The 21678-nt window shown below is 39.9% G+C and overlaps 1 protein-coding gene across 2 annotated transcripts in view; it reads left to right on the top strand.

Moving 5' to 3' along the window:
* tbc1d14 (TBC1 domain family, member 14) overlaps nucleotides 1-21678 on the top strand; it is a 103570-nt gene that overhangs the window by 75353 nt on the left and 6539 nt on the right. For both annotated transcript variants that reach the window (XM_055156534.1, XM_055156535.1), the window contains 9 exons: nucleotides 2357-2439; nucleotides 3681-3798; nucleotides 5488-5594; nucleotides 9158-9238; nucleotides 10034-10122; nucleotides 12680-12751; nucleotides 16909-17037; nucleotides 17124-17233; nucleotides 19375-19633. In XM_055156534.1, the coding sequence (XP_055012509.1) occupies nucleotides 2357-2439; nucleotides 3681-3798; nucleotides 5488-5594; nucleotides 9158-9238; nucleotides 10034-10122; nucleotides 12680-12751; nucleotides 16909-17037; nucleotides 17124-17233; nucleotides 19375-19633 (1048 nt within the window). The remainder of the gene's footprint in view (nucleotides 1-2356; nucleotides 2440-3680; nucleotides 3799-5487; nucleotides 5595-9157; nucleotides 9239-10033; nucleotides 10123-12679; nucleotides 12752-16908; nucleotides 17038-17123; nucleotides 17234-19374; nucleotides 19634-21678) is intronic.

Below are 21678 nucleotides of genomic sequence, written 5' to 3'. Positions count from 1 at the left end.
CTCCACTTTTCTCATGTTGGACATTTTTCTGATGAGGGTGTCACGGTCAACAGTCAAAACGATCGTCCTTTAAGAGCGTTTGGAAAGAGACAAGTCTTCATTTGTGCTGCTCTGGTGGGAGGGGCCACGTACAGAGACGCTGGAGACGCTGCTGTGATAAACACCACAGAAAATTAACAAGATTTTAATAGAAAATATAATTAAAATATTTTAGTAGAAAATCACCCAAGGGCCACATTAAAGGTCTTGGAGGGCCGGATCTGGCCCCCGGGCCGTATGTTTGACACCTGTGCACTAGAGCTTCAGTGATTCGATTGCTCAGATTCACGGCTCTACGCGTAAATGAATAAATACAACATCTGATCGTGACAACGCAGGGTCTCACACCACAAGTTACAAACATTTTACTGGCGCTACAGAACAGTTAGAATTATTCGGGTCTTTCTGAATCCCGACAGGATGGGTTCGGTGTCACTGAAGTCCAGGCTTTGTCCATCCGTCCAGTGACTTCAGGAAAGTTTCACGGTGCATCCTCCCGGTTGCCGTGAAGCTTTGTTCTCCATCCCCGCTTTCCGCCAGTTTCTCATTTAGTGCACAGACATTGTTTGTGTTTGTTGATATCGGTAACGTGCGTGTACTTTTAGGTTTCAATATACTGTACAAACTCTTTCCAAACTTTAAATGTGAATTATTGGTCTGATCAACACAAAACAAAACAAAAAACTGTAGCGATCCTGACACTCTGCTCTTTATACTTTAAGTCCACATGTTTATGTTTTTAATAAGATGGAAGATCGAAAATCAGGACTGATTAAAAAAAAATAAAAATTTGTCTTTTTTTTCCCACATTGCCCAGCCCAAATTCCAGTTTATACAAATTTAAACTAAACTACAGGGTAAGCTTTTTTATTTTTATTTTTTTGTGGAGGAAATTATTGTACTTCAAAAACTGCAGCCTTTGCGATTTAATTCAAATTGCGATTTCGATACGATTTCGATTTAACGTTGCAGCCCAAACACGCACTTCCACTGTCCATTTCCCTCATGCACAAGAGCTGCTAAAAGTTTCATGTTGACCTCACTGACACACAAACATGAGCGTGCGTGCGGTGTGTTTATCCGGTGCACATGACTCTTCTCTGGTTGCTACACAAATGTTTCCATGTCTAACTTATGCCACCTACTGGCCGTTAAAGGTACTTGTATCACCAGTCGGTACATAAATGCAGTAAATGTAAATTCTACGGGTGATCCTGGAGAAATGCAGAAACGTACATTTAAAGTGGATTTATTATTGCAAAAATCAACTTTAGACTAAATACATAAATAAACTACATTATATTATGATTCTTTTGGGTATAGTAAAAACATTTTGGGTCTGGTTAAGCGGTAACGGAGGGAAGCGGGCAGGTTTTATACATTCAAATGTCTCTTATTCAGAAACTAGAGGAACTATTGAAATAAGTAAAGTATCAGAATGTAGGAAAGATTTACACTCCAACAGGGTCAAGTTAAACCTGTGATATTCTTTCAAGTTGTTGACAAAAAAATGTAAAAACTCATGTCGGTAACGGAGGGAATGAAATATGCAGCACTTTTTGGGCAATAAATCCAAACAGTGATAACTCTTGGTTCTCACTTACATATCCTTAACAAACTGGTTTGAATATTTGCTTCATATAGTTTTCTACCATATGGTACAAGATTAGGTTGAAAAAACCTCTTACTTTTTGACTCATGAGATTTTTTATTAAGAAAGTTCATGGTAACGGAGGGAAAAGTAACGGAGGGAAAATTGTACAAACAAGTAGAAGGTGCAGGATTTTACATCATTTGTCGCTTTTTTCTTCTGAATACTTTAATATTACTTCAAAATGAAAGGAAAACTATTTCTATAAAATATGTCAGTCCTTCCAAGCAAATTTTTATCATTTTAAATACTTTTTTTTTTTTTTTTTTTTTTTTAATTCATGTCCCTTCATCAAAAGTTCAAAGATGGAATAACACACAAGATATGATGAAATACATCCATTTATTTACATGATTTTTGCAGGTCTTTGAAATTTGGGAAATAATTTTTGTTCCATGTTTCATACATGGTCTGTTTAAAACGTATGGAACTTTAGAACCAAAAATGGTACAGAAAAAAGGTCAACAGTTTCATAAACTAGAGTACATATGTATCTGTTCAATACATTTTTATATCAGATGCATTAACTTGAATTTTTGGCCTTGTTGTTTACTTCTGCTTGACTGGGCCCATTTCCTAAGCTTCAACACTTATTAACTTAAAAAAAAAATAAAATCTGCTCTGAGTAAAACTTTGCACTTAGGGTTTGTGTCTTTTCTGTTTCAGTAACTTACCAGCCAAACCAGCGGAGGAGGCGCAGAAGCATCGGCAGCAGTATGAGGAGATGGTGGCTCAGGCAAAGAAGAGAGGTCAGTGTTTTGTCTCCACTCAAGAGTCGAAAGTCAAAGCTCTCGATTTACCGTCAGTCTTCGTTCTTCCCCTCACCTGTGGTCATGAGCTCTGGGTAATGACCGAAAGAACGAGATCACGGATACAAGCGCTCGAAATGAGTTTCCTCCGCAGAGTGTCTGGACGCTCCCTTAGAGATAGAGTGAGGAGCTCAGTCACACTGGAGGAGCTTGGAGTAGAGTTGCTGCTCCTCCACGTCTAGAAGAACAGCTGAAGGGAGGGCATCTGTTCCGAAAGCCTCCTGGACGCCTCTCTGGAGAAGTGTTATGGGCATGTTCCACCAGGAGGAGGCCCCGAGGAAGACTCAGGACACGCTGGAGGGACTGTGTCTCTGGGCTGGAGGAAGTGTGTGTGGAGGGGGAGGTCTCAGACTGCTGTCCCCTTGACCTGGCCCCAGATAAAGCAGAAGAAAATGGATGGATGAATTCAGTTCTAGAAAAAACATCCATTAAATCAACTTTTGTGTAACTTTAGTCATGAAAAACAGATGGCACCAGCTGAACATTGTACCGTAGTTTCAGATAAATATTAGAGATTGCTTATTTAAATGAGCCACTAAACACCAAAATCACTTTTTTTCTCCTGATTATCTGTGAAAATTGGTCTGAAATAGAAGTGTATATCTATCCCTGGCCTTATTTTAGTGCATATTTGCTAAAAGTTGGACTTTTGGGTCAAAGTCGTGTCTGTATCGGCCTCTTAAGGATCAGCTGTGGTCAGGATATTTGAATTTTCAGGTTGGACTAACAGCGCAGATGAGTCAGATGCAGGTTATTACGTGACGAGCGCAGACACATGCGTCTACAGGCGGGACGTGAGGAGCCCCCCTCAGCCCAGACCCGGCACCACCATGTCCCACCGTGTCTGGAGAAAAGAGAAACGGCGTGATCTGAGGTGTCCGCTCTGTTTCAAAGTCCAGAGCTCACCGGTCTGCGCCGTGTTGGGTTGTTGTGGCTGTCAGACGGCTGTCAATCATTCAACCCGCCGGGCACCATCCACTCTGGACGATGTTTAATATTTTGCTTAGGAGAGGAGTAAAGCTTCGGGAGGGTGTTTCATGGCTCTTTAAATTTTCTACAGCCTCCTCTAGTGTCATGACGCTAAAATTCCAAACTTGATTCTGATACTATGGAACACTGTATATTATTGTGGACCTTATGTCATTTTTTTAACTCTCTTCTTCCTCCACAATCCTTTGCAGAGCTGAAGGAGGCTCAGAAGAGGAAGAAGCAGCTGGAGGACCGGTGTAAACTGGAGGAGAGCATCGGCAGCGCGGCTCAAACCTGGAACCAGGAGATCCTGCCCAACTGGAGCGCCATGTAAGAGACGGACCAGACACGGTCTAGAATTCAGTATTTATTCTGCCAGGTGATATAGAGACGGTACAAGATCTCGAGAAACAAAATTGCTTCAGGATCGTGCCACAAGAGAAAAATAATCTTGTGAGATTTTCTCCAAGTGTTTATATTTGGATTGGATAAAAAAGGGTCACGTGTTGGTGAATTACATCTCTTACAGTTCCAAAAAGCTGAACTAGAATGGAAACAAAACTATGAAATCAAATAAATCACAAACTGTGAAACTTTAAATTGATTGAAATTCATAGTTCAGTAGAAATTGGAAATTCCAGAGCTGAAATTATCCACGTGATTCTAGTGAAGATGTGTGGAGTTTAAAAACACTTCCTGTATTACCACATGACATCACAAGGTGGAACAGAGAGAGAGAGAGAGATTGAGAGAAAGAAAGATGGAGTGAGAAAGAGAGACTGGGAGAAAGATGGAGAGACTGGGAGAAAGATCAGAAAGAGTTTGGGAGAAAGAGATAGAAGAGAAAGATCGGGAGAAAGATGGAGTGAGAAAGAGATTGGGAGAAAGAGAAAGACAGAGAGAGTGAGAAATTGGGAGAAAGAGAAAGATGGAGTGAGAAAGAGAGATTGGGAGGGAGAGAGAGACTGGGAGAAAGATGGAGAAGAGATTGGAGAAGAGAGAGGGGAGAAAAGAAAGATGGAGAGATTGGGAGAAAGATGAGAGAGACTGGGAGAAAGATGAAAGATGGAGACTGGGAGGAGACTGGGAGAAAGATGGAGAGACTGGGAGAAAGATGGAGAGACTGGGAGAAAGATGGAGAGACTGGGAGAAAGATGGAGAGACTGGGAGAAAGATCAGAAAGAGTTTGGGAGAAAGAGATAGAAAGAGAAAGATCGGGAGAAAGAGAAAGATGGAGTGAGAAAGAGATTGGGAGAAAGAGAAAGACAGAGAGAGTGAGAAATTGGGAGAAAGAGAAAGATGGAGTGAGAAAGAGAGATTGGGAGGGAGAGAGAGAGACTGGGAGAAAGATGGAGAGACTGGGAGAAAGATGGAGAGACTGGAGAAGAGATGGAGAAAGATGGACTGGGAGAAAGATCAGAGAGAGATTGAGAGAGAGAGAGAGAAAGAGAAAGATCGGGAGAAAGAGAAAGATGGAGTGAGAAAGAGATTGGGAGAAAGAGAGACAGAGAGAGAGTGAGAAATTGGGAGAAAGATGGAGAGACTGGGAGAAAGATAGAGAGAGAGATAGACTGGGAGAAAGATGGAGAGACTGGGAGAAAGATGGAGAGACTGGGAGAAAGATGGAGAGACTGGGAGAAAGATGGAGAGACTGGGAGAAAGATGGAGAGACTGGGAGAAAGATGGAGAGACTGGGAGAGACTGGAGAGATAGAGAGAATGGATGAGAAAGAGAGAGAGATTGGGAGAAGAGATGAGAGAGAGAGAGTGATTGGGAGAAAGAGGAGAACAGAGAGAGAGATTGGGAGAAAGAGAGAGATAGAGAGATAGATGTGGAGAAAGATGGAGCGAGTGAGCAAGAGAAGAGGAAGGAAAGGGGAGAGAAAGGAAAAGAGAGATGGCTAGGGGACGGGAGAGAGGAGGAGGAGGAGGAGGAGGGGGGTAGAGAAAGAAAAGGAGAGTGAGAAAGAGAAAGTGAAGAGCGACGTGACTAAACTCTGCACTGTGGTTGTTGGTGCAGGTGCACTTCTCGGCGCGTCAGGGACCTGTGGTGGCAGGGCATCCCTCCCAGTGTCAGGGGCAAAGTGTGGAGCCTGGCTGTGGGCAACGACCTCAACATCACCCACGGTAAAAACTCACGGCCTTAACAGGAACTGTGTTAGTTTAACGTAGGAAATGGAACTAGTTTAAATGAATAGTTTGAAATGGGAAGTAGTGTCAGAGTGGGATAAGTGTTATAAGCTCGGTAAAAAGAATCATGCTGGGGGTGTTCTACACATAGGTCCATGGGCGTATACTAGTCTCTGTGTTCTTACATTTGTTCTGCTACAGCTCAAGATCGTTCTAAAGCTATAGACCTTCTTCACAACGACCATAAGTGCCGCGCCGTAGGTTTTGCGGAACGTTCGGTTAATGGTTTTCTGTGGCAAAATATCTTTGGAAATGCCTGTCGTTTTCTCCAGCAGCTTCGTAAATCTGCCCCGTCGCCAAATCTTCAACCAACAAGCTCCGCAAAGGATAAACATGAACAATTTGTCCACAACTATCAAGAGAAGAAAGACGAAAACTTCAAGACAAACGACGACGACGCATTAGTGACACACTGAACAAAACTAACTAGTCAGAATAACCGAAATTTTGTGAAATCGTATCGTCAAAGTTCTCACAATAATATCGTGGACCATCACAAGTCTCTTTGCTTAAATGAAGAGTTATGGTGCAGAAATAGAAAAAAAAAAGACATCGAGAACTACATAGACCATGATCCTTTGCTCCATTTCAGTGCAGACGACAAGAAGAAATAACAGTTCTAACACTTTTAAGTCTTGGTTCTTTGGATTAAGTCTTGTCAAGGCATTTTAACTCTTTCCCCCATGAAGACGACATTTGACGACCCCCCTGTTTCCTTAATGACGTCTTTTGTCTCCTCCGCTGTTTCACTAAAGACGTGATTTGACGACCTTAGAAAATGGCTCGGTTTTTCACATTTAAACAGAGACTGTGATAGGTGGAGCCACTACAACCCACACTAGACTGACCAATAGGATTCAAGGATATGTTTTCGCCGATTTTTTCCGAAGTTAATCGAAGTAGTGACGATGGTAGCTTCCGGAAAAAACACAACACGAAACACGAGCAATGGAAAGATCGCGGCGCACAGTTTTAGAAATAATGAGGAGCGGACGTGTTTTATGGATAAGTTTAGAGAAAGTGACTTTTATAGATTTCAAAGTGATGATGAAGTTGATTATAAAGTGGAAAACAGCGACAGAGTGAAACTTACGAAGATGAGAATGTCGCTGATGCGTCTGTGTGGAGTCCTGCGATGTCCAAACAAACTATCTGAGCTTTATACTCGATTATGAACCAAAACTGCCCTGAAATCTGGATGTTGCTCAGGCGAGTCTTTTTTTCCAAGATGCATACGATGTTTGACAGAATCGCTACAGAAAAAACGTTTATGTGGAGCTCTGTGCACGAGAAAGTAAGCCAAGATGACAAATACTGGACACACACTGACGGGGAAGAGTTTTATTATTATATTATTATATTATAATAAGCTAAATGAGTTGAATAAATTAAATAAGTTGAATAAGCTAAATGGAAAAAATGAATTAGGTGCACACAGGTGAACAACAGGTAAAAACAGGTGCACACTTGGCTCTACTGTATCTGGTGATATGAAATCTGTTTAAATACTTTGACAAAGTATATTATATAATATATATATATATATTATATATATATATATATTTTTTTTATGAATATAGTACTCAGAACATGCAGATATCAGATGCTGAATGTAGTTTTTTGTTTTCGAGCTTGCACCTGACCAGGTAAACTCTCATTTTCAGTGAGCTGTTATAAACCTATAAATGAGTTGAATCACATTTAAACATCCATAAATGAAGAGTTCAGAGTCTAAGGTTTCCAGAGATACAAATATGTCTGTGTTACAATTAAGTTCATGAGTGTAAAAATCATTTATAATCACTCGTGGAAGTCTGTTTTCTTTTATGCAGTTATGCTCTATGGGCAGAACTAGTAACATATGTCTGGGTTGTTCCTAGTACAAGTCCAGGGGGGAAAGAGTTAAGAGGAAAAAGGAGCATATTCACAGTTTTAGTTGTTCATAAATATCGTACTGTGAGATGTAAATCGTGAAAATATCGTACAGAGAGATTTGTATATTGTTACATCCCTAATCGTGAGCCTCCCCACCATATCGTGATCTTTCCCACGATATCGCAATAAACACTGTACCGTGACGATATCGTATCTTGAGACTTGGATATCGTTACACCCCTAAAACTAACACTATGGTCCTAGAGATGTCTCTCTCGCATTCGAACTGCTCAAATCTATCGATCTATGCGAATATCGACACCGTGAAATCCGATTTTTAATTTTAATTCTGGAATCAGTCTGAGTTCAGAAGTTACTTATGTTTTATTCATGACCATCTTGTTAGTTTTGCTCAGTATTTCACTAATGCGTCGGTTTTCGTCTTTCTGGAAGCACGTTTATCCTTCGTGGAGCTCGTCGGTTGAAGATTTGTCGATGGGGGCAGATTTATGAAGCTGCTGGAGAATGACGTGAGACATTTACACACACATTTTGCCACAGAAAAGCATTAACCGGAAGTTCCGCAGAAGAGAAAGGGGAGGGGGAGGGCAGCGGAGAGGACGAGTGCTCCCATTACAGTCGACACGCTCCACTGGATTTACTGCACCGGAAGATACAGAGAGAAAGAGATGTGAGAGAAGAGAGGGGTTTAATGTCCTCGTGCAGCCTGGGGGAGGTGTTTTGAGAAGCTGCGGGAGCATTACAGGAGGTTGAGTGAAGCTCTGTGTCTCACTCACTCACTCCTCGACAAAAGCTTTACGTCTGAACCTTAAACACTGCTCTCTCATCACCGTCGCTCTGCTTTTAGTCTGTGCTCGGAGCTTTTAAAGGATACAGAGAGTGTCGTTTAATTCGTGTTGACAGGACTGATTATTACTGTATGTAGCGATCCACACGGAAAGTTTAGAAAGTGTTTGTACAATATATTAAGCCTAAAAGCAGCATAAACACTAAATAAGGTCATAAACTGTGAGAAAATAGTCGTTTGCTTTCCATAACTTGGATTATAATGAAAATAAGTAAAGAGAGGAGAAAGGGTGAGGAGCAAAACTTGTGAACATGTGTGGAGACAAACGGACGCACTGTGGCTCAGGTGCTTTTTCCCTAAACAAAAGCGTAAATCCTTGTCAGCTCCACATGATTGGCTCTTGACCTGTCGATTAAAACGTGCGTGTCTTATCACTGAGATCGACCTAAATAGAGATCACAGTTCATCAATCCTTTGATTTTTGGCACAGCCCTATGTAGAAGTAAGGTGAAACTGCAGAAGAAGTGGTACCAGGTTGTGTAGCTTCCTGGGACCTGGCGTCCACATCTGTGAACATGTCCAACACATTTTGAGTTGTTCGGACACTTCGTAAATAGTTTTTGTACATGTAAAACTAATGCAGCAGTTCAAGTTTTGTCCAGCAGAGGGCAGTAGAGTGCACAGCTCAGACACAATCTGAGCACAGAAGTCTGCAGCAGGGAGAAGGAGCTCTGTAAACCTTTTTTTTTTTTTTTAATCTCTCCATCTTTACATTCTCTGCTTTAACTTGAATCTCTGTGTGTCTTTGTGTGCACAGAGCTGTTTAACATCTGCCTGTCCCGGGCCAAGGAGAAGTGGAGGAGCTCCCCTGCCCCTGAGCCGGAGAACGGCACTGACGGTACAAACAACGGCATTCAACTATTTGATATTGAAGAATTTAGTAAAAGTAATGCTAAGACGTCACTGCAGAAAAGGTGCAGAAGAGCTCGTTCATTCAGACACATGAACACTCATTTATAACAGATGCTCTGATATTTAACAAATGGAAGAACTGACCAAGAAGGTGACTCATTAAAGCAAATCACCGCCTGTTGTACAAAGTAGTATAAAGTACTAAGTACTTTAAAGTAGTATAAAGTATTAACTATTTTAAAGTAGTATAAAGTACTAAGTACTTTAAAGTAGTGTAAATTAGGCATATACATGATACAAAATGAGGTTGTGAAAATTATAGTAAAATTATATAAAAAAAAATTTCTTCAACATTTTCAAACATTTTTTTTCAGTAAAGTTTTGTTGTTCAGTTTGTGATGAGTTCCACTTGGGACTGATCAAAACAACAGGCCTGAACAGATCAGGTCTGTGTTCTTCTGTTCCTCTATTTCTGTGATGAACAGAAACACTGTGACAGATTTGAGCTTCGTGCTCCTGACACGAACAACACAAAATGACACAGTGGATGTATCGGTCACATGACTTTTCTTAAAGTGATGCACACAGAGACACGTCTCGACACCGGCGTCACTCTCTGAACTCGACACGTGTCGACGTATCGACTCGTTTGACCATCACGAGCTCAGGCTGCTTTTTTTAAATGAAGGAGATTGCAATCTCAACTACGTGAAATGATCTTTGTGTTTTTGGCACAGCCCTCGTTAAAAGTAAATGGTCTAATATATTTTGTGTGTTGCAGACGCTGGTTCTTCAGACCGAGAGTCCAGTCTGGAGCTGATTAAGTTGGACATCTCCAGAACGTTTCCACAGCTGTGTATTTTTCAGCAGGTAAAAAGTTCTCTCCTCATCACAGCTCCACTCAAACAGTGAGAAACAGGACTAAATTCATACTATAATACTCCCTACAACTGTTGACATTGTTTTATTACTTAAATAATATGATAATTATATTACTATAATTATGTTTTATTTGAAACTTGTCTCTTGCTCTTTTCCTTGCTTCTTATTTAGAATGTATTATTCCATTGATATGTTTTACTCTGTTATTATATTATATTGTGATGTTTAGTTTTGTTTATTTAGTTTATTTATCAGGGACAAAGCAAATAAAAACACTGAGCTACACAAAGAGGTCATATGTTTAGATAGATAATACTTTATTAATCCCCAAGGTTCAGGTTGTGCCAAGTGGACTGAGCGAGTGTGACGTCACCCACAGGGTTCAGCGACGCCGCTCAAATGAAGCTCGAGTTACAGGAGCGAAACTGTTAAGATCTAAATTATGAATAGGATTTTTTATTTTTTTTTAACAGACAAAACTGTGAGAAAAAACACCTTGACAAGACTTAATCCAATGAACTAAGACTTAAAAGTGTTAGAACTGTTATTTCTTCTTGTCATCTGCACTGAAATGGAGCAAAGGATCATGGTCTATGTAGTTCCCTCTCTGTTTTTTTGTTATTCCTGCACCATAACTCTTCATTTAAGCAAAGACACTTGTAATTCGATATATTGTGATGGTCCACGATATTATTCTGAGAACTTTGACGATACGATATCACGATATTTCAGCTATTGTTACATCCCTACTTTTTTGTAAAATAAATAAAGGCTGTAGGTGAATTTTACATTTTGACCCCCAAATTCTCACACAGAACATCAGAAAATCCCCTACAGATTACAGATTACACACACCAAAATGTAGTTTGTAACGGAATCCATTAAATTACTTAAAGTGAGTAATGTAATCTGAATACTTTGGATTACTTGATTTGCTGTAGAGAAGCAAAGACGAGGAAATCTTCACATGAGAAGTTTTGTCTGATAAAAGAAAATAAAAAAGACCAGACTTTACTGAACCAGATTAAAAATATTATTGATAGAAGAAGAGGAAACACGTCCACGCAGCATGATTTAGTCCTGTTAAATCCTGGTTTAGTCCTGGTTTAGTCCTGGTTTTAGTCCTGGTTTAGACCTGGGTTTAGTCCTGGTTTAGTCCTGGTTTAGTCCTGGTTTTAGTCCTGGTTTAGACCTGGGTTTAGTCCTGGTTTAGTCCTGGTTTAGTCCTGGTTTTAGTCCTGGTTTAGACCTGGTTTTAGTCCTGGTTTTAGACCTGGTTTAGTCCTGGTTTTAGACCTGGGTTTAGACCTGGTTTAGTCCTGGTTTTAGACCTGGTTTAGTCCTGGTTTTAGTCCTGGTTTTAGACCTGGGTTTAGACCTGGGTTTAGACCTGGGTTTAGTTTAGACCTGGTTTTAGTCCTGGTTTTAGACCTGGTTTAGTCCTGGTTTTAGACCTGGGTTTAGACCTGGGTTTAGACCTGGTTTTAGACCTGGTTTAGTCCTGGTTTTAGACCTGGTTTAGTCCTGGTTTTAGTCCTGGTTTTAGACCTGGTTTAGACCTGGGTTTAGACCTGGGAGTCCTGTTTACTGGTTTACCTGGTTTTAGACCTGGTTTAGTCCTGGTTTTAGACTTTTAGACTGGGTTTAGACCTGGTTTAGACCTGGTTTAGTCCTGGTTTAGACCTGGTTTAGTCCTGGTTTTAGACCTGGTTTAGTCCTGGTTTAGTCCTGGTTTAGACCTGGTTTAGACCTGGTTTAGTCCTGGTTTAGTCCTGGTTTAGACCTGGTTTAGTCCTGGTTTAGTCTGGTTTAGTCCTGGTTTAGACCTGTTTTAGACCTGGTTAGTCCTGGTTTAGTCCTGGTTTAGTCCTGGTTAGTCCTGGTTTAGACCTGGTTTAGTCCTGGTTTAGACCTGGTTTACCTGGTTTAGTCCTGGTTTAGTCCTGGTTTAGACCTGGTTTTAGTCCTGGTTTTAGACCTGGTTTAGTCCTGGTTTAGACCTGGTTTTAGTCCTGGTTTAGACCTGGTTTAGACCTGGTTTAGTCCTGGTTTAGTCCTGGTTTAGTCCTGGTTTAGTCCTGTTTAGACCTGGTTTAGACCTGGTTTAGTCCTGGTTTAGTCCTGGTTTAGTCCTGGTTTAGACCTGGTTTAGTCCTGGTTTAGTCCTGGTTTAGACCTGGTTTAGTGTCCAGCAATGAGTGGAATTAACGAAAAAAAAAAAAAAAAAAAAAAGAGGGATATTGCCCAAAATGTGAAAACAGGAAAATCCCGCCGTGTAATCCATTTATTTCAACAAAGTAACTGTAATCCAATTACCACTCAGTGAAACAGTAACTGTAACTGAATACAGTTGTAATCTGTTACTCCCCAACACTGGACGTGGAGCAGTTATAGATCATTGTGTGAGCTCCTGTATCCAAATCATTTTCCTTGTGGATCAATAAAGTTTGTCTAAGTTTAAGTCTAATCATCAGGCAGTAATTTGTCCTTTTGTGGTTAAAGTGTCATCTGTAGTTCACATTACTCGTGTGTTGTTTTTGTTCAGGGCGGGCCCTACCACGACGTTCTGCACAGCATCCTGGGAGCCTACACCTGTTACAGGCCGGACGTGGGCTACGTAAGTGTCACACGTGATGCGGCCGAACTTTCACAACCCCACACTGACCAAAGCGTTCATGTGGTCAGCGGGACTAATTAAAGCGCTGATGTGGTCTGTGGTTTCATATTCTCTCTTCCTACGATTGTGTTTTCTGCCTCTTCGTGTTTACTTTGGGGAAGTCCAGACCAGCAGCTTCTTGTTGTAACATCACTGTGAAACTTTCCACTCAGTCACTCGAGCGGAAGCTGAGAGTAAATATAGTTTATCCAGCTGTTGACGTCACCGTCTTCTACAGGACAGTGTTATTTGGGGACGGAATTAAATAAGTTTTCTTTCTTTTGCTTGTGGTTTCTATTAGGGGTGTGCAAAAATATCGGAATATCGATATATCGTATCGTTTAATGTGATGATACAGTATCGATATCGTGGGCTACTGTATCGATATATCAGCAAGAGTATTTTTACGTGTGTTTTACTAAATTATTTTATTACAGAGCTACAGTTTTGTGGCTTGTGGAGTGAAAGGAAACTCATTTATGCGACACATTTGACATTTTCACTGTTTTGATGATTAAAATGTTTGTGTTTCATATGAACTTTGCACAAGAAGAAGTGGTTTAACAAAGACTTTTAGTATCACAGCCACGATTTAGCCTTTATTTTTTATTGAACCGTATCGAATCGATTTGAAATATCTCGTATCAAATCGAAAGTGCACCGTATCGAGATATGGATCGTATCGTGGCCTGTGTATCGAGGTGTGTATCGTATCGGCAACTTCTTAATGATCCCCAGCCCTAGTTTCTATTATGATTTCACTGATGTTACATGTTCCATTGTACAAGAACATAAATCTCTTACTTGCCACAAAATAAATGCATTAAAACCACATTAAAAACATCTTTGAGGCAGCCTGATTTATCAGCTGGTTTCACTTTTTAGAAACCGTCTGACCTCGCAGCATTAGGATTCGTTCGCTCGACAGTAGACGGGTACTTTTTTTATTTAACCAATCGCTGCTGTTTGGTCGTGACGTATGTAATGCGCCGCTAACGGGACTAACTGGTATATTAAGCTTTTCCCAAATCCCGTAGGAAGAAGGACAATAACGTCTTTCCCCTTGATGAAATTCACCAAACATTCTCTTTATTGCGTTTTTAAATCCTCGATCTCGGGAATCGTTGCCAACACAGAATATGTCTCTTCGCTGATTGGCTGGTGCCCGAACTCGCACTTCTGGGGTTTTTTGCGAACCGTCTAGTGCAGGGGTGTCAAACTCAAATTCACAGAGGGCTAAAATTAAAAACTGGGACTAAGTCGTGGGCCAGATTAAATATCTATTGAAAATTCATTCATTCATATTTTAACAACATCTGCATCTCTCTTCTCTTCTTTTCTTATTAAAATAAATGTTTAATAATAGTTTTACTTAAACATTGAATATAAAATAATAACATTTGGTGACACTTTAGTTTAGGGACCACGTATTAATAGACTAAACTAAGTGGTAATTGGTATGTTAATGAGCTGTTAGTTGGTATTAATCAAACACTTATTAAGATTTCACTGTTTGCACAAAAACATCAAGTTGTGATCTCCACTACTGTAATGGGAAGATAATAGTTAATGGGTTAGTACTTGCAAAATACGGCCTTAGACAAAAATGCATTAAAAGTACTTTATAAATATTAACAAAGATGTAATTAAGCACTTACTATGCATCACTAGCTATTAGGGATGGGCATGATTAGTCGATTAATCGATAAGTGATCATTAAGAATTTCATCGATTACGTTCATTTTAATCGACAAACCGAATGTATGTTGCTGTGTGTGTCGTGACCAAACAGGTGTGTACATGTGTCTCTGCATCAGAAGGAGCGAGACACAAACAGTGGGTCAGTCTGTAACGAACCGAAGCACAAATGTGGATTTAACGATGATTTGTACAAGAAATTCCACACTTTCTGTTGCGTTCGGGACAAGTGTGAGTCCATGTGCACAGTGGATAAAGCAGCACATATGTTTCTGTGTCCAGTGGGAAAAAGTTTTTCCAGGTGAGAGTCGCTCAATGTGGATGACGAGGCCCCGCCCCCCCCTCCCCCCGTACGCTGTCCTGGTTTTGACAAACACAAATCTGGTCACACTAACCTGTATTCACCTGAGTCTTTTAATCTGACAGAAATTGAACCACATCAGCGACACAAGAGCTGGAGTTTTATCTTCTCTTAGTTTATGCAAATTAGTGATGTGGTTTTAAGTTTTGTTTCTGTGAAAGTTGCACAAAACTGAATTAAACACATTATAATGTCAAACGGGCTGATGTGGCTCTAGAGTCGTTACAGTTTATATGTCGTGAAGTTGAATTTATTTATGCAGATTAGTAGTGCAGATAGTAATAATAATGATGATCATTTTAATATAAAAACGTTAATGATTAATCGATAATCGATCATTAATTCTTCCGACGATCGATTAAGAAAATTTCATCGAATGCCCATCCCTACTAGCTATTAATTATGTTAATTATGTGTATATTCTGTGGTCCCTAATCTAAAGTGTTACCCAACATTTTAAATAATGTGTCTATTGTCTATCTGTAGTCAGCGGGCAGCTCTAATACAGATTTGATATGATCTCACGGGCCAAATATAATTATATAGCGGGCCAAATTTGGCCCCTGAGCCTGAGTTGGACGTGGCTGGTCTAGTGTATTCTGATTCCTGATGTAGACGCTGGAGAGAAATGAAATTGAGCAGAGGCACTAGGTTTCGCCAGCCTGTCTAGCGTGCACGATGTTATTTTGGAAAATGAAGGGAGGGAAATATTCCTTTCTCAACTATGTGTAAATGTGGCCCAAGCTCAGGATTTTAGGATAAGCTTGGACTTGTTAAATGATTTTGGAGTACCCCCCCCAATAATCAATTATCGTATTTTCTGCACTATTAGTCGCTAAGTCATTAAATGGTCTATTTTTGAACTTTTTTCACAAATAAACCGCGTGGGACTTTAAAGGAAACACAACAGTGTGATGCGTGAGTGGTTTTGTTGTTTGTTCGTTCACGGTGACTCTGGGCTTTGTTCAGTGGTGGCGTGTAGGGAGGCTGCTGTCTGGGAACGCTGGATCGGTCGCAGTGACTAAATTGTTCAGTTGTGACTCAGATTGGCATCGCGCTCGCTTTTTCGGTTCGTTTCTCCGTTCCGTTCCTCGTCGGCGTGGAGTGATGAGTGTGTCTGTGGGTGTGTTTCGCTGTGCGGTCGCTGTCTGCTCCGTGTGTGTTTACGTGTTCTGTGGGTGTTGCGGCTTTGTAGTCGTACTGGGACACCCGAGTGGATTCGTGTCTGGGGCGCTCCGGATTGTTGGGCGCGCAGTCGTTTTTTCATGCAGTTAGTGCAGGGGTGTCAAACTCATTTTGGTCCGGGGGCCGTATCCAACCGACTTTGATTCCAAAGTGTCCGGATCAGAAAACTCATGTCATATAAACCCCAAAAATAACAATAAGTTCAAATATTTGTGCAGAGAAACACAAATCTATTACAGAAATCTTTTTTAATTGATGAACTCTTTCTTTTACAAAATATTATAATATTATAAACAACCTGAAACTTTAAGGAAAATCCAATTTCAACACAAAGTTTTAACTTTAACTTGTATGCAAATAGGAATAAGTAATTTTTTCTTGGAAAATTCTGCACTCGGCTCCACTTTTCTCATTTTTGACATTTTTCTGATGAGGGTGTCACGGTCAACAGTCAAAACGATCGTCCTTTAAGAGCGTTTGGAAAGAGACAAGTCTTCATTTGTGCTGCTCTGGTGGGAGGGGCCACGTACAGAGACGCTGGAGACGCTGCTGTGATAAACACCACAGAAAATTAACAATATTTTAATAGAAAATATAATAAAAATATTTTAGTAGAAAATCAGCCAAGGGCCACATTAAAGGTCTTGGAGGGCCGGATCTGGCCTCCTGGGCCGTATGTTTGACACCTGTGAGTTAGAGGCTTAAGAGCTCGTCTAATAGCCCGGAAAATACGGTACTTGAGACCTGCAGAACAACGACTTGGTCCCACTGATGTTTTTACACGACACTAGGCCCAATTTAGTATAAAACACAATTGTATGTCCGATCGCCCTAACTGTGCGTGTGTTTGTTTTTGTGTGTGTTTGTGTTGCAGGTGCAGGGAATGTCGTTCATCGCGGCCGTGCTGATCCTGAACCTGGACACAGCCGACGCCTTCATCGCGTTTGCCAACCTGCTCAACAAGCCGTGTCAGATGGCCTTCTTCAGAGTCGACCACAGCCTTGTCGGTGCACTGACGCTCGCTTCTAACGCTCGCTTCACAAACCACACTAAAGCCCCGCTCTCTTTCTTTCTCTTTTGTCTTCGCAGATGCTGACTTATTTTGCAGCGTTTGAAGTGTTCTTTGAGGAAAACCTACCAAAGCTTTTTGCACATTTCAAGAAAAACAACTTGACCCCTGATATTTATTTAATCGACTGGTGAGTAGCCGGTGGTCCTCGGGCAGATTGCTCCATTACAGCAGAGAAATATGAAGACATTTTATTTCCAGTATAGTTTGTAGTTTCCATTTGTGTACTATTCTACCCACACCTGCGAAAGTGACATTTGGCCCACTGTTGTTAGAGTTCAAGGAAACAGGACGCTGGGGCTTTTTTTAGATGATTGCATTTTCTGTATTTAAAGTTACTGGGTAAAGTGTTACTTAAAAGAACTGAAAGTAAGATTTTAAATTTTAATTTCCATGAACACGACCAGGATATGTGTTAAACAGATCAAATATAGCTTTTCCTGACAACAACTGACCCAAAATGTTTGCTATAATTTGCTGTGAGATTAAGCAGAGACTCGGGTTTGTGTTTCAAAGTTGAAATATGGTCACAACTTGAACCCCAGAACCTGCAGCCAAACATGCACAAAGTCAGTGCTAGTGCAGCCGCTGCAGCTCAGAGAGGGAAATCTGGAAATCTACTAGTAGTAGTAGTAGTAGTAGTTGTAGTGGTAGTTGTAGTATTACTAGCAGTTGTTGTAGTTCCTGTTGTAGTTGTTGTAATAGTAACAGTTGTAGTTCTTGTATTCGTAGTAGTAGTTCTGGTTGTTGTAGTAGTTGTTGTTGCAGTAGTTGTTGTAGTAGTTGTAATAGTAGTTGTTGTAGTTGTTGTAGTTGTAGTAATAGTAGTTGTTGTGGTAGTTTTTTGTTATTCTAGTAGTAGTAGTCATAGTAGTAGTTGTTGTTGTAATAGTAACAGTTGTTGTTGTAGTAGTTTTTGTTATTCTAGTAGTAGTTGTAGTTGTAGTAGTAATAGCAGTTGTTGTAGTTGCTGTTGTAGTAGTTGTTGTAGTTGTAGTAGTAGCAGTTGTTGCAGTTGTAGTAGTAGTTGTTGTAGTAATAGTACTTGTAGTAGTAGTAATTTTTAAAGTTGTGTAGTAGTTGTTGTAGTTGTTGCAGTAATAGTACTTGTAGTAGTAGTAGTTCTTATAGTTGTAGTAATAGTTTTTGTTGTAGTTGTTGTAGTAATAGTAGTTGCTGAAGTAGTTGTAGTAGTTGTAACAGTTTCTGTTGTAGTTCCTGTAGTAGTAGTAGTAGTAGTAGTAGTAGTAGTAGTAGTAGTAGTAGTAGTTGTTGCTGTTGTTGCTGTTGTAGTAGTTTTTGTTATTCTAGTAGTAGTAGTAGTTGTAGTTGTAGTAGTAATAGCAGTTGTTGTAGTTGCTGTTGTTGTAGTTGTAGTAGTAGCAGTTGTTGCAGTTGTAGTAGTTGTTGTAGTAATAGTACTTGTAGTAGTAGTAATTTTTAAAGTTGTGTAGTAGTTGTTGTAGTAGTAGTTGTTGTAGTAATAGTACTTGTAGTAGTAGTAGTTCTTATAGTTGTAGTAATAGTTTTTGTTGTAGTTGTTGTAGTAATAGTAGTTGTAGTAGTAGTAGTTCTTATAGTTGTAGTAATAATTTTTGTTGTAGTTGTTGTAGCAATAGTAGTTGCTGAAGTAGTTGTAGTAATTGTAACAGTTTCTGTTGTAGTTCCTGTAGTAGTAGTAGTAGTAGTTGTTGCTGTTGTTGCTGTTGTAGTAGTAGCAGTTGTTGTAATTGTTGTAGTTTTGTAGTAGTAGTAGTTGTTGATGTAGTTGTAACTGTTGTTGTTGTAGTAGTTCTTACAGTAGAACTTATAGTAGTGGTTATTGTAGTTGTAGTAATAATAGTTGTCGTAGTGCTGTGGTTGTAGTAGTTGTAGTAGTTGTAGTCATAACTGTTGTTGTCGTTGTAGTTGTAGCAGTAACAGTTGTTGCTGTAGTAGTAAGTACTGAGTAATTTTCTTTCGAGATATTTTTACTCTTGAGTAAAAATTTTTTGTTGAAGTAACAAACTTTCGGTTCTTCTTCCTGTTGTGAACAAAAGTCTAAAATGACAAAAACTTTTAATGACAATATGAAATGATTTAAACATTTGTGTTTCTTGCATCATTCGGTCAAATCAGATTTAGTTTCTTATTTTTGAGTCGAAATTCCAGATTTTGTTTTCTCACCGCAGGCACCACTTACTTTATCAATGATCTGAATTGTTGTTTATGTAAAATTAAAAAAGATCATATAAAAATGTCTGTCTTCTCTTTCCTTCCGTCACGCCTCAGGATCTTCACGCTGTACAGTAAGCCCCTCCCCCTGGACCTGGCGTGCCGCGTGTGGGACGTGTTCTGCCGGGACGGGGAGGAGTTCTTGTTCCGCACGGCGCTGGGGCTGCTGCGGCTCTACCAGGACGTGCTCACCTCCATGGACTTCATCCACATGGCCCAGTTCCTCACGCGCCTGCCCGACCTCATCCCCGCCGAGCAGCTCTTCCAGCACATCGCCGCCGTGCACATGAGCAGCCGCAACCGCAAGTGGGCCCAGGTACGGCGCACGGGCACACGGGCACACGGGCACACGGGCACACGGGGACACGGGGACACATCGAGACAGCGTTTAGATTTGGATTGAGTTATTAAAGCTCCTACATTGTGCAAAAATCCTGTTGACCACTCGTCCTCTGACCACTGCACAATCTTGTTCTTGTCACTTGATTTCTCCACCATGTTCCACACACACGTTTTCTTTGTTTATTTTACCGCGTGTGACCCGGATGAACCTGCTCACATTTACTGTGTCATCACGGTTCGCTTAGAAAAACATGTAATCACCGTTGCCCAGTTTGTTTGTTTGTTTGTTTGGCTACAGTCGCCAAGTTTACATGAGAGCTTTAATTCTGAATTAAAATAAATTCTGCTTGCATGTAAACACTTAATTCGTAATGAAAATGATTATTGGGAATTAAACTTAATTCCGACGCAAATGGGTGGTTTATTCTGAATTAATTTATTCCTTGATCATGTAAACCAGACATGTCAAATTCAGGCCCTGGGGTCCAGATTTGGCCCGTGACATAATTATATTTGGCCCATGAGATCATATCTGTATTAGATCTGCCCACCGGCTACAGATAGACTATAGACATTATTTATTTAAAATGTTGTTTGTTTGTTTGTTTTTTATATTCTGCTTGTTATGGATTCTGTGTTTAAGCAAAACTTTTATTAAACATTTATTTTTAATAAGAAAAGGTTTAACATTACAAATCTTGAAAGAGAAGAGAAAATGAAATAAAAATTCAATAAATATTTAGTTTGGCCCACAATTTAGTCCCAGTTTTTAATTTTGGCCTCTGTGCCTGTGAATTTGAGTTTGACACCCCTGAGGTAAATGTTTATTATTGTTAAAATAATGTGGGTGCTTTGGCACATGCTCATTGTGTCGCTGTTCTGACGTGATCTGGATGATCCTGGTTTGGAGACTTTATCCACGTCTCTTTGGATTTGTGAGCGGGATGTGTTTCCCATGTAAACCTCAATTCAGAATTATTATTTCCATTTAAACTTTAAGGAGAATATTTTAATTCCAAACTATTTAATTCAGAATAATTAATTCAGAATTGATAAACATCATGTAAAAGTGGCCACTGACTGTTGTATAATGCCTCAGGTTTTACAAAGCAGATCTAACCACAGATGAAGTAGTTAAAAACAAACTGCGTGGGTCTACGTGCTGTGAAACTGAGAAGCACATTTCCTTTTTGTGGTCAGGCAGATCAAGAACATAAACGTGGTTTCAGTAAAAAGGTGTCAACATGACCAAAGACAAACAGTTGTGCAAAAGCTTTACCTATCAAGTATGTGTTAGTTGAGATAATGGATCAAAATTATTAAATCTGATTAGATTACATTAGATGCACCAGTCCAGCTTTTTCAGTTTCGATACAGATTCAGATACAAGCTTTAAGTTTTTACTAATACCCAGTAAAAACCGACACCAGTGCAGAGACTGAGAACAGCATTTGTCTCAGCAGTGATACAAATGTGTTATGTACAAAGTGATCAGACGTCTGTTTGCCCGGGACAGGCACAGAAGATTTATACAAAACCAGGGATTTGTCACAGTTTTATTCAAGAAATGTCCCAGGTGTCTCTATTTTTGACCAGATTGATCTTTGCCAACAGTGAAGACATAAACTAAATAAACATTTGTTTAGGTAAAATACAGCAAAGTTGCTTTTAAATGACCAAAACACAAAGAAAATGTGACTATACTGACTCACATGTTTGTCATGAATGGGCCGAGTGCAGAACAGTTTTCCTTGATTATGCACTTTTCACAATTTTATAATTATCAGCAGTGTTGGGGAAATTACTTTAAAAAGGTAATGTTTGCTCATTACTCATTACCTCTTTAAAAAGTAATCCCTTACTTTACTTAGTTACCCTCTATGGATAGTAACTTTTTATGTTACTCGTTATTTTTTTGGTGGTAAACTCCATCTGAGGCTAAATATCGACATAAGACCGAGTTGAAAAGAACTTTGAAGAGAGTTACAGAGGATGTGAAACCAGTCAGAGATAAAAGGG

The sequence above is a fragment of the Boleophthalmus pectinirostris genome, unplaced genomic scaffold (genome assembly GCF_026225935.1).
Source record: "Boleophthalmus pectinirostris isolate CB_2022bp ecotype Guang Dong unplaced genomic scaffold, ASM2622593v1 HiC_scaffold_20, whole genome shotgun sequence".
Lineage (NCBI taxonomy): Eukaryota > Metazoa > Chordata > Actinopteri > Gobiiformes > Gobiidae > Boleophthalmus > Boleophthalmus pectinirostris.
Note: the sequence above shows the minus strand (reverse complement) of the source record. Positions and strands in the feature narration are given on the sequence as shown.